Source organism: Jatropha curcas, chromosome 11, assembly GCF_041381405.1.
Source record: "Jatropha curcas cultivar XTBG-Jc1 chromosome 11, XTBG_Jcur_1.0, whole genome shotgun sequence".
Taxonomy (NCBI): domain Eukaryota; kingdom Viridiplantae; phylum Streptophyta; class Magnoliopsida; order Malpighiales; family Euphorbiaceae; genus Jatropha; species Jatropha curcas.
The window spans coordinates 18,935,427-18,947,746 of record NC_143161.1 but is presented as its reverse complement, the minus strand read 5'-3'; the positions used below and the strand labels follow the sequence as shown (position 1 = coordinate 18,947,746).

Below are 12,320 nucleotides of genomic sequence, written 5' to 3'. Positions count from 1 at the left end.
GCAGCCGCAATGACCGGCGGCCGAAGCCTCCCTGGCCAGCGGCTGCCGCCGCCTTCGCCGACAGACTGGCTAGTCTTTTTCGTTTCGGAGGCTTTTCCGGGAGTTCCCGACCTCCAAAAAATATTCCGGGACCAGTTCTGCGATCCTCGTAATTTTCCGGACATTTCAAGTACCATATTGGCATACTTTTGGTGAACTTTCCGAATGGCCTCCGGTCCGGCCGGACTGTTTGCAGTCCGGGAAAACTGACTTTTTGAGCCTCAAAATTTGGGTATTCACAGCCGGTAGCTCTCTCAATGCAGACAGCCTCGACGGAATCCGCTCGACCCAAAATCGGTACACCACCTCATAGGATACATACCCCTAAGCTGTGTACCTGGTGCGGGTCGGAACACCAAGTAGAGTCCTCACAAGCTCAGCTCCCAGGGCGGCAATCTGGTATTGAGCATCTAGAGGAGCAACCGGACCATCGAACCCGAGCCTGGTGATGGCAGAGTAGTCGGCGGGAGTCTGGGTCATCTCCCCGAAGCCAAAGATGAATGCATGGGTGCAGTCGTTCCACCACTCCATCAGCGCATAGCGCATGGCGGTTGGAAATCGGGGCTGAGTGCGGCGAAGCCCAGCAGCATAGTCGCTGAAACCAGCAGCAATGACTCTGACCGCATCGGGGGGTCCAACAAATCCTAGAATGCTGAAGCATCGGTGGAAGATCCGCCAGCACGGGCCTTGCCCAGATCAACCTGTGTAAGAAAATATTCAATTCTAATAAGAATTATGCTAACAGTTGTTTATTTTTGTTTCATGGTGTTGACGCGTAATTTTATGCCCTCACCTAACCCAATGATGATATGAGGATAAAAGATAAGGCATCACGATCAACCAGAAGTGTTTAAACCAAAAAATTGAATCAAACCGGCCCGAAGGAGTCTGACCCGTGTTAGGGTTGCGTCACGCAGCTATTACCTGCGTGACGGCACTCTTAGTTGCGTCACGCAACTCTAACGAGGCTGACACCTCTGGCGCGCGCCTGTGCAACGGCCTGCACTGTTTGTATAGATACGTGGCAACTGTACGAAAAGTAAGCTGCGTCACGCAGCTTACGGTTGTGTTACGCGGGTTTAACCTGCGTGACGCGACTATGTTCTGTTGCCCTACCCATATAAATACAACATTTTACACTAAAAACGAGACTTTTGACAATTTTCTCTGATTTTCTCTAAGAAATATAACGTTCTGAGTTTAAGTTTTTCGATTAACGGCTAGAGTTCTTCCTCAAGAACTCAAGTGAGTAAACTTGAGGAAGATCAAGTCATAGATATTTTAGATTTAAAATCAAAAAAATACAAAAAGATAAGAAGAGGAAAAGAGAGGAAATAAAGAAAAAAGAAAACGATTTATTTTGTGAAAGAACTTAGTGACCACACTTCTAGGGTCGTGAAGCATTGTCTCTGAGCCAATCCAAGTGCATGCAATCCTCAAATCTGAGGACTAGGTAACCATTTCAACTTTTCTCTTTCATTTCTAGTCTTTTATTTCTTAAAAATCTTATTTTCATAGTATTTAGTTGGTCTATTATTGATTAGACGTGATTTTGCCCATTGTTGGACCTTTCTGAGTTAAGTTTAACTATTTTTGACCAAAAGAACATGTAAAAAGAGTAGTTTGAAAGATAGTTGCGGATCAGAGCAGCCGCGTCACGCAGCTATTACCTGCGTGACGCGACTGTTCATGTCCAAAAGTCCTTGATCTAGATTGGACCACCTGCGTGACGCAACCGTTCGTGTACTCAGTTTTTATTTTGTCTTCATATTTGTATTTAATGTTTTGCTTTAGATGAATAACCAATATGCCTGAGGATTTTAAATAAGTCACGAACAGTTCCGTCACGTAGCTAGGAGTTCCGTCACGCGACTGTTCTTCATAGAACAGCTGCATGACGCAACTATTCCAATTTCCAGGACAATAACTAGAGTTCTGTCACGCGACTGTTCTTCATAGAACACCCGCGTGACGCGACTGTTCTAAGTTCCAGAATAAATGGTAAAGTTCTGTCACGCGACTGCTCTTCATAGAACAGATGCGTGACGCGACTGCCTTTAAATTTCAAAATATTTTGTTCATCTCATTTTAATTTTATGTCATTAAGTAGATTTTTAATCTTAATTCGGAAAATGATCAATAATGGAGTCTTAATCAAACCAAATCAATTAATTATTTGTGATTATGAGATTTTAGGATTTATTACTTATTGTTTATTATTGATTATATTATTAAACTCGGTTTGTGGCCCGCCTTTAACCACAAGGCAAGAGCGGGTCTTTTAATTTTATTTAATATGTATTATGGATGAATGGTGGATGTGATGATTAATTTATGATGAATGCAATGAATGAATCTAGTTGGGACGATTAATTGATTTTCCACATAGGAACTCAGTTCGGTTTATTCGGGTTAGGTTTAGTTAAATAATTAGCTTTTTCTAAAATCAAATCAATTAGAAATCGTAGGTTAAAAGAGGTCGATTTTTTCGGGCGTCGGTTTCCAACGGGCCGACGTACCTAATTCCTTTACCTAGAACCTCGTTGGTTCGCCTGACCAGTTTTCTAAATAATTTGGCCTTGAATAAAAATGGGTTAATTGGAGTCATTTAATAAAATAAGAACGGTTCCATTGCCGAAAAAATGGGTGGCGACTCAAAATAATTTATAAGACCGATTTATCGGCATCGTACATCCAAAAAGATTTTTTATCACCTTTTTTCTAAATAAATATAATAAAATAAAATAGAGATGTTTTCCGAGGTCCTTCCGGGGTTTTAAGAGGATCTCCAATTGGGCGAAAACAGTTTGGCGACTTCACTGGGGATCGAACCCAGAATCTCTGGTTGTTTTTAATAAATAATTTAGTGGTTGCAATTAAGAATTGACTCTAAAAAGCCTACTTTTAAAATAAAATTGATTAGAAAAGTCGATGGAAAATCGTTAATCGTCCGTATGTGTTTAATTGCTTTCCTTTTCTTTTTAGGATTTTTGCATTCATTCGCACTTCTCTCTTCTCACCTCATTCTACCCATACTACCCTTCGGTACTGGTGTTAAGTTTGACGGTGGATCTAGCCTAAACCATGCGATTTAGGTGCATCCATCCGAGAATTAACATTACTACCAACCGCAAGCCTAGTACCTCAAAGGTGCGTCGAAAGGAGTAGGCCCAACAAAGCCTGAATCCTGTTTGCGGAACCCAAACTTTGTTAAGCCCAATAAGACTAAAGCCAATGCACATAGTTAAAAGCCTTAGTTACTTCCCCTAAGGAAACACCCGGTTCTATCTGCTGTTGCCATGCCGCATTCATTTCCGAGAGTTGATATCGCCAATCTCAAAACCCCCTGTTGGTTGTCGAGATTAGACCAATTCCTAGGAAACAGATGTCGAAATTTTATACCAATGGAATCCGTGTGTGGGAGAAATAAGGTTGGAAGGCATGCATCTCCCAACTCCCGTTCCCCTCTGTGTTATAAAACTATACATATGTTGTGACATTCATGCACCACGTAACACTTTCCTTTTCAGCCATGCATTAATAAGAGCTAATGTTCGGTATGGACATTTGACCTTGGCTTTGAGACTGGACCTCAAATTCGTTTTGAATAATATTATGCAATTGCTTATAGTGAATCAATACCCAAAAGAAAAGGGAGATATAAGGAGGTTGCGATTCCTTTGTATTTTTACATTTCTCGCATTATCTGAAAATAAGTGAGAGATTACAAAATTTTGTAACAAAATGAAATGAAAATCCTGCTTGGGGCCATATGTCCCAAGGCAAAAAGTAAGGATACAACAAAATAATAAATGGCAAAATCCCGCTCGGAAATTCTTTCATTCCGAGGCAAAAGTTAGGGACTCGAGAGAAAATAGTTGATCGTAAATCCAAAAGGAACGGTTGACGACAGATAATGCCCGAAATGTTTAAATATAAAATAAGTTATTGACGTGTTATTCATACCGAATTTTGGGTCCAGTCGTCGAAATCGAGATCTTATTTCCATGTTGGCCTTAGCACATTAGAAATGCATTTCTCATCCTATGTGCTTTCATTTTCACATGCATACATGCAGGACCTACTTTAACTCAGACATTTTTTGTCAGAATTGATCCTTCCCGGGAAACTGCTTCGAGAGCTTGGATCCGACACTCTGGTCAACGCTTAGTCAGAATATCCCCAATCCCCGAGTTTATTCCGGTCAGTTCAGTGAGCTATTCAAGTTTATCAGATTCAGAGCCCGATTCACATCCAGTAGAAATGGCAGATGATATAGGAGATGAGCCCGGATTTTCTCAAGCTCAGATAAGAACCATTGCTCAGATTGTGGCCGCTGCTCTCGCCCAAGATAGGGCTCAAAACCAAGCCACTCCCGCTTCGAGCAGTCAACCAGCGGTTGAAGAAAGGCAAATTCCAGAACCTGTGTCAGACAACTGGGCTTTTGTGGGAAATAGTGTTCCTGTTGAGAATGATGTAATCAAGCAACTTGCGGAGCTAAAAGATAAAATCGAGAAAATGTCTGTAGCAAAAGAAAAGGATCCGGTCACCAATTTCCACATAACTGAGTATGTCTTGCACCGACCAGCTCCACCTCATTCAAAACATTCAAGCATACCACATTTGAAGGAGACAATGATCCCCGTTCTCACCTGTCTGAATTTCTCCGGGTCTCTCAGATGAACCGGTACAATGAGGAAGATGTTTTGCGAGCATTCCCGCAAACAATACATAAGGACTATCGGAGGTGGTACGATGGTCTAGATGAGGAGATTCAGAAGAATTGGATCAAATTACAGACCGCTTTTCTCAAACATTTCAAGACTGATGAGAGCGATGAATTCGGTTTGCGTGATTTAGAGGGTTTGAGACAAGGGAAGGATGAAAGCTTTTCCGACTACTATAGGAGATGGAGAACCAAGCTGTATAGAGTTCAGACAAGGCCAAAAGACAAAGAGTTGATCAGAATCTTCAGCAGGAGCTTGTTGCCCTTCTTCAAGGAAAGGATGCTAACCCAGCCTCTCACTGATTTTGCTTTAGTTCAAAGCGCTAGTTTGAACATTGAGGAGTTGTACAAGGAAAAAAAGAAGAAGAATAGAGGGTTTGGCAACTACCAGACTTCTTATGGTGACAGAAGTGCCGGAAGTAGTAATTAGAACCAGTCAGGGAACAGTAATACAGTGGGGGCAGTTAATGAAAGAGCCAGAAGAGAGTTCACCGATTTAGGAAGACCCTTGAGCATAGTCCTAAGATCATGCATCAAGAATGGAGTGCTGTCAAAGCTGCCAGTCGACCCGACTAAGCCCTTGCGAGGGAGATATATGGACCGAAACTGTGATTACCATCAGTGCAAGGGACATTCGACTGACGATTGTTTCAAATTAAGGCACGATATCCAAGATCTGATTGACAGCGGGAAAATTACCAAGCCTTCGGAGAGGAACAAGCCAAGCACTAAGAACAACCCGCTTCCCCAATATCAGTACAACTATCCGTCCCGTAAGACTCAGTCGGGTGGATCGGTCAACGCGATCGGAAGTGGATTACCAAAAGAAGTGGTATTGGCAGAGGCTGAATGGGAAGAGCGGATGTGCGCAATGTTGAATATATGGGATGACTGCAGTAGTGATGAGGAAGGGAAAATGCCCGTAAAGATAGAAATTGAGAAAAGCATCACGGTGAAGGTGGGTGATGTACCAGAAGATGAGGATGAGCAACTCCAGCTTGCAATTCAAAAGAGCTTGGCCGACCAAGAAGAACAGTGGTACTATAGCAGTGAAGAGGATGTGAATGAGGTAGGCGTCCAGAGCTTAACCCGCAGTGGGCGAGTATACAATCCCGAGAGCAGTGTGCAGGCCAAGGGAAAAGAGATTACTGCTGATGGAACAAAGAAGAAAGTGACAGAAAAGGGCGGAGAGGAGCCAAAAGAGAAAAAGAAAGAGGAGGAGGTAGTGAAAGGGCAGAAGAAGACTGTCGAGGTTGGAGAAAGCAGTCAGAATAAGGTACCTAGTGGGGTGACCGCCAGTTCGGTACTGAGTCAGTTGCAAATAACAAGAGCAGACATTTCGATATGGGACTTGCTGATAGCATCTAAGGAGCATAGAGAAGCTTTACTTGAAGCCATGACTTTTGTCAGAGTGCCGGCTCGGATTCAAAGTGTTGATATGATCAACGTGCTACAGCGAAGAATAGGCGAAGTCACTTTCTTTGACTCCGACCTTCCACCAAAAGGAAGAAGCCACTGTAAGCCTTTGTACATCCAGATTGCCGTCAATGGACGTGATACCCGGAACGTGATGGTGGATAACGGATCAGCACTGTGCGTATGCCCGCTGAAAATGTTGTCTAAGTTTAAAATCGAAGAGTCAGAACTTGAGCCATCGAATATGGTGGTCAAAGCTTATGACAACACTATGCGGAATGCAAAAGGAACATTTAAAGCGAAGATATCCTCAGGGGCCTTGGAAAGCTGGGTAGACGTGGTTGTGCTTGATATCTTAGCCAACTATGCTCTTTTGTTGGGAAGACCCTGGCTCCATCCTTTAGGTGCAGTTCCGTCCACTCTGCACAGAAAAGTGAAAATTCCATGGGGTACAGATGTTGTGATGGTCAACTAATGCGACCCTAGCTAATTAACAAGTACTCTTGCAAATCAACAAGGAAATCTAGCGGAAAGCATGCAATCACGGAAGTACCCGTTAATCCCTTTAACCCCCAAGTACTCTTGAAGAGAGAAAAACAAGGAATTTAAAACAAGAATCAGAAACTTACCTTCAAGTACTCTTGAAAACAAATCTGAAATTCTTGGCGCAATTAATCTTGTAGAACTCACAAGCCTAATTACTAAGGAAGATTCGGTTCTATTCATGCAAGGATGAAGAACACGGTTTGTTCTTGAAGAACAAAGAAAACACGTTGGTTTTTGATTCAAAATTAATGTTGGCTGCTGTGCAGCTCTTTACAATACAATATAAATAACCTAAGCTAACCCTAATTTAGCTATTAACTTAAGTTAGCCCAGGCCTAAACCTAATGTGGCCCAAATGGGCTTAATTAAATACAAGTCCAAAGCTAACTAAGTAAACAAGCCTGACTTAAACATTAACTAATCTAGGACTGGCCCAACTCTGGAAAATAAGCCCAACCAGCCTTACACTTAATTAATTAAGTCCACTAATAGAATTTAAATAAAAGCAAGACAAATGGGCCAGAGGCCCTACACAGCCCATACTTAAGCTCATAATAAAATAACATCCTCCTAAATTTGCCTAAGTATAGAACCATGTAGAATGCATCAATGGGTTGTCTCTTTGCACGCCTCAAGCACCATAACAAGCTTTGGTGCTTCTTCAAGTTCAATCTCACATCTTGCATAATTATGATCTTGAAGCTCCAATGTGATTTGTTCTTGAGTAAATGCATTCAAGGCTGCTCGTAGCTTGGTTGCACGAGCTCTTGTGATTGGTCCCTTGGGTAGAGCTAAAGGATCCTTCATCTTGCTCCCTTGATCTGTATCATTCCCTCCCTCCTCAAAAAGATTTGTCCTCAAATCTGAATCATAATCAAATGGAGAAAGGTCAGAAACATTAAAGGTAGCAGACACGCCATACTCACCTGGTAGATCAATCTTGTAGGCATTGTCATTGATCCTCTCCAACACTTGAAAAGGCCCATCACCTCGGGCAGCAAGCTTTCCTTTCCTTTGGTTTGGGAATCTTTCTTTCCTCATGTGCACCCAAACCCAATCTCCAGGTTGAAATACCACACGCCTCCTTCCCTTGTTGGCACGGTCAGCATAGATTTTGTTCTTCATGTCTATATGAGCCCTGGCTTTAGCATGTATCTCCCTGACCAATTCAGCCTTCTTTTCACCATCTAAGTTAGCAATTTCACTTAAAGGCAAAGGAGATAAATCAAGTACAGTCAAAGGATTAAAACCATACACAAGCTCAAATGGACTATAACCACTAGAAGAATGTATAGACGTATTATAAGCAAATTCAATGAAAGGCAAACAATCCTCCCAGGTTTTCAGATTCTTACCAACCACCGCTCTAAGCATAGTACCTAGAGTTCTGTTAACTACCTTAGTCTGGCCATCCGTTTGGGGGTGACAAGTAGTAGAGTACAGCAACTTCGTACCAAGCTTACTCCATAAAACACGCCAAAAATGAGAAAGGAACTTGGCATCACGGTCTGAGACTATGGTCCGTGGCACCCCATGCAATCTCACAACCTCCCTGAAAAACAACTTAGCAACATGGACAGCATCATCACTCTTATGGCATGCAATGAAATGTGCCATCTTACTAAACCTGTCCACAACAACAAAAATACTATCCCTACCACCCTTTGTTCTAGGCAATCCAAGCACAAAATCCATAGAAATATCAGTCCAAGGCATAGTAGGTACAGGTAAAGGCATATAAAGGCCATGAGGCATAGATTTAGACTTAGCTTGCTTACATGCTATGCACACACCACACAATTTCTCTACATCTCTACGCATTTGTGGCCAAAAGAAATGTTCAGCAAGTATATCATATGTCTTAAGAATCCCAAAATGCCCCATAAGTCCCCCACAATGTGATTCTAACACAAGCAATTCACGCATAGAACATTTGGGTATACAAAGTTTATTTCCTTTAAATAAAAACCCCTCATGCCTAAAGAACTTGTTAAAGGCCCCATGTTCACATGCACTCCAAATAAGACCGAAGTCATCATCATCAACATACAAGGATTTTATATGCTCAAATCCTAATAACTTAGCATTAAGAGTAGTAATTAAAGCATACCTCCTAGAAAGTGCATCAGCCATAATATTTTCTTTTCCTTGCTTGTATTTAATCACAAAAGGAAACTGTTCAATGAACTCAACCCACTTACCATGTCTCTTGTTCAACTTACCTTGTCCCTTGAGGTGCTTTAAAGACTCATGGTCAGTGTGTATGACAAATTCTTTGGGTAGAAGGTAATGTTGCCACACCTCCAATGCTCTCACTAGAGCATATAGCTCCTTGTCATAGGTTGAGTAGTTGAGTTGCGCTCCGTTGAGTTTCTCACTGAAATAAGCAATAGGCTTTCTCTCCTGCATCAACACTGCACCAATACCTACACTAGAAGCGTCACACTCAATCTCAAATGTTTTGTCGAAGTTAGGTAAAACTAAAATAGGAGCAGAACAAAGAATGGATTTTAAAGTATCAAACGCCCTTTGTTGCGCTTCCCCCCATTTGAACCCAACTTCCTTCTTTACCACCTCTGTGAGTGGGGCTGCTATGGTAGAGAAGTCCTTCACAAACCTTCGGTAGAAGCTTGCTAGGCCATGGAAACTCCTCACCTCAGATATAGATTTAGGAGTTGGCCATTCTCGAATTGCTTTAACCTTCTCCTCATCAACCTCAATCCCCTGTGCACTCACAATAAAACCAAGAAAAACAAGCCTATCTATGCAAAAAGTGCATTTCTGTAGCTTAGCATATAACTTTTCAGCTCTCAAAGTTATCAATACTAACCTAACATGCTCAACATGGTCATCAATAGATTGGCTATAAATCAGTATATCATCAAAATAAACCACAACAAATTTGCCTAGAAAAGCACGTAAGACATGGTTCATTAATCTCATGAAAGTACTAGGTGCATTAGTTAGACCAAATGGCATAACCATCCACTCATATAAACCATATTTAGTCTTAAAAGCAGTTTTCCATTCATCACCTAACTTCATTCTGATTTGATGATATCCACTCATTAAGTCAATTTTAGAAAAGTACTTACTACCATGCAGTTCATCTAGCATATCATCTAGCCTAGGAATTGGATGGCGATACTTAACTGTGATTTTATTGACAGCTCGGCAGTCAACACACATCCTCCAAGAACCATCCTTCTTAGGCACAAGTAATACAGGAACTGCACATGGGCTCATACTTTCCCTCACAAATCCCTTAGACAACAGGTCATCAACTTGGCGCTGCAACTCCTTAGTCTCCATGGGGTTGCTCCTATATGCTGGCTTGTTAGGAATTGTAGCTCCAGGCACAAAGTCAATCTGATGCTCAATGCCTCTTAGGGGTGGCAGTCCGCTAGGCATTTCATCAGGAAACACATCAGAAAACTCCTGCAATAAAGAAACAAAACTAGAAGGCAAAGCAGAAGTGTCAATGTTAGTCAAATTAAGCAAAATTTCCTTAAACCGAATCATTAAGATTGGTCTACCCTCACTAACACTACTGCGAATCTCTCTCTCTTTTACATACATGTTTTGTTTCTTTCTTCCCTCTCTTGTTGTTTCACTCACCAATGGGCCATTCAATTGTTTCTTTTCACTCTTGGCCTCTTTTTCCCCTTTTTCTTTATCTTTATTTTCTCCCTCCCCCTGAATACAATTCTGCCCCTCACTTTCTAATATCCTCTTTTGGTCCATATAGACCTATGGTGGTGTCAAAGGAGCTAGAACCACATGTTTACCCAAATAGGTAAGAGAGAACCGGTTGGTGTACCCATCATGCTGGACTCGCCTGTCGTATTGCCATGGGCGGCCTAGAAGAATATGCCCAGCTAGCATAGGTACTACATCACAAGTGACCTCATCCTTGTACCATCCAATGGAGAATGGCACCTTCACCTGCTTGTTTACTCTTACAGAACCCATATCATTGAGCCATTGAAGCTTATATGGCCTTGGGTGCTGTACACATGTCAAACCCAATTTCTGCACCATGCTCAAACTAGCTACATTAGTGCAACTTCCACTATCAATAATTAAAAGACATACCTTGTTAAATACCAAGCATCTAGTATGGAAAATATTCTCCCTTTGTTTTAAGCTCTCCTCTTGAACTTGCATGTTGAGAACTCGCCTGGTAACTAGTAACTGTCCCATCTCAGGTTGTAAAACTTCTTCATCAACCTCATCATCATCATCATGGCAGTCCTCAAGTGGCGGCATTGGGTTTTCTTCATCCTCAGATTCAGAATAGGTGTAGCCATCTCGAATCACTATTACCCTCTTGTTAGGGCATTGAGAAGATATATGGCCCTTCCCAAGACATTTGAAACATTTGATGTCTCTACTAGGAGTAGTGGAACTTGATCCCTTTGAATGAGTTGGGGCATTAGGCGTGAATGCCTTAGACACTGAATCTGCCCCCTTTTGTGTAGAGCTTTGAAACTCCTTTTTCTCTTCCCTTTTAGGCCATCTAGCACCCCAAGAGTTGCTGTTGTTGTTGGCAGCCCTATATGATGTGGTGCTCTTCCCTTTTCTCTGCTTCTCTAACTTCATAGCCATATTCAGCATCTCCTCCATGGAATCATACCTGTACATTTCTAGTGCATCAGCTATGTCCTTATTAAGGCCACCTAGGAATCTAGCCATAGTCACCTCCTCACTCTCCTCGATGTGTGCTCTAGCCATGCACATCTCCATATCTTTATGGTAGTCTTCTACTAATTTGGCTCCTTGGACAAGTCTATGAAGTTTCTGATGTAACTCTCTAAAATAATGCTCAGGAAGAAAACGTTTTCTCATTACCTCCTTCATATCCTCCCAATTGTGGATAGGTCGTCGTCCCACTTTTCTTCGGCTTTGATTAAGTTGATCCCACCAAAACAGAGCATAATCTTGGAATTCTAAGGCTGCAATCTTCACCTTTTTCTCCTCAGTATACCTATTGCATTCAAATATCATCTCAACCTTCCTTTCCCATTCCAAGTACTCGTCTGCATTGTTTCGGCCTTTGAAAGGTGGCACCTTGAGTTTGATGTTACCCAAGTTACCATCTAATGGCGTATCAACCTCTTCTTCATCCTCCCTATAGTAGGTTTCATTTCTGTAAACACGGCCTCTACCAATCCCTCTTCCTCTTCCTCTGTTATTTCTACCTCCTCTTGCCCACGGGGGCTCTCTATGCCATTCATCATTCTCTTCTTCATACTCTTCATGCCAAGGTTGTCTAGAGTGCTCTTTGGAAGTGGTTGCACCCCTCCTTGTGGCATTAGGGTCATGTCTTTCTGTCCTTTGTTCTTGAAGTTCCAGTCTATCATTAAAACTCTCCATAAGCCTAGTGATTCGTCCCATTTCTCCAGAGAAAGCATCTAGAAAGGCTTGTAGTTTTGGATCTTCAACTTTGAGAGGGCTGTCATTCTTATCTCTAGATGAATCAGACATCCTGAAATAGAATAACAAACACAAAAACTAAAGGAAATGGTTAGTTTATCACTCCCTCACGTGTTTCTCTCTTTATTTGGCTTTTTCACAATATGTGGGTTTCACT

General features: G+C 41.9%; 1 protein-coding gene across 1 annotated transcript; it reads right to left on the bottom strand.

Annotated features, from left to right (window-relative positions):
• Positions 1-363: 363 nt before the first annotated feature.
• LOC149492682 (uncharacterized) lies at positions 364-11,734 on the bottom strand. Its single transcript, XM_089715913.1, has 4 exons — positions 10,696-11,734; positions 8,743-9,285; positions 8,521-8,631; positions 364-683 (listed from the first exon to the last, which is right to left on the bottom strand). Exons 1-4 carry the CDS (start codon positions 11,732-11,734, stop codon positions 364-366), a joined length of 2,013 nt encoding a protein of 670 aa, XP_089572039.1.
• Between the last annotated feature and the right edge of the window lie 586 nt (positions 11,735-12,320).

What these genes read in the sequence shown, in the direction of transcription:
- LOC149492682 (XM_089715913.1), bottom strand. Translation starts at nt 11,734, where the DNA reads ATGATATTTGAATGCAATAGGTATACTGAGGAGAAAAAGGTGAAGATT. An exon ending in TCAATGGCTCAATGATATGG is followed by an intron (nt 9,286 to 10,695) that starts GTTCTGTAAGAG and finishes TAAAGAAGGAAG; the next exon opens with TTGGGTTCAAATGGGGGGAA. An exon ending in AGATGTAGAGAAATTGTGTG is followed by an intron (nt 684 to 8,520) that starts GTGTGTGCATAG and finishes TCAGCATTCTAG; the next exon opens with GATTTGTTGGACCCCCCGAT.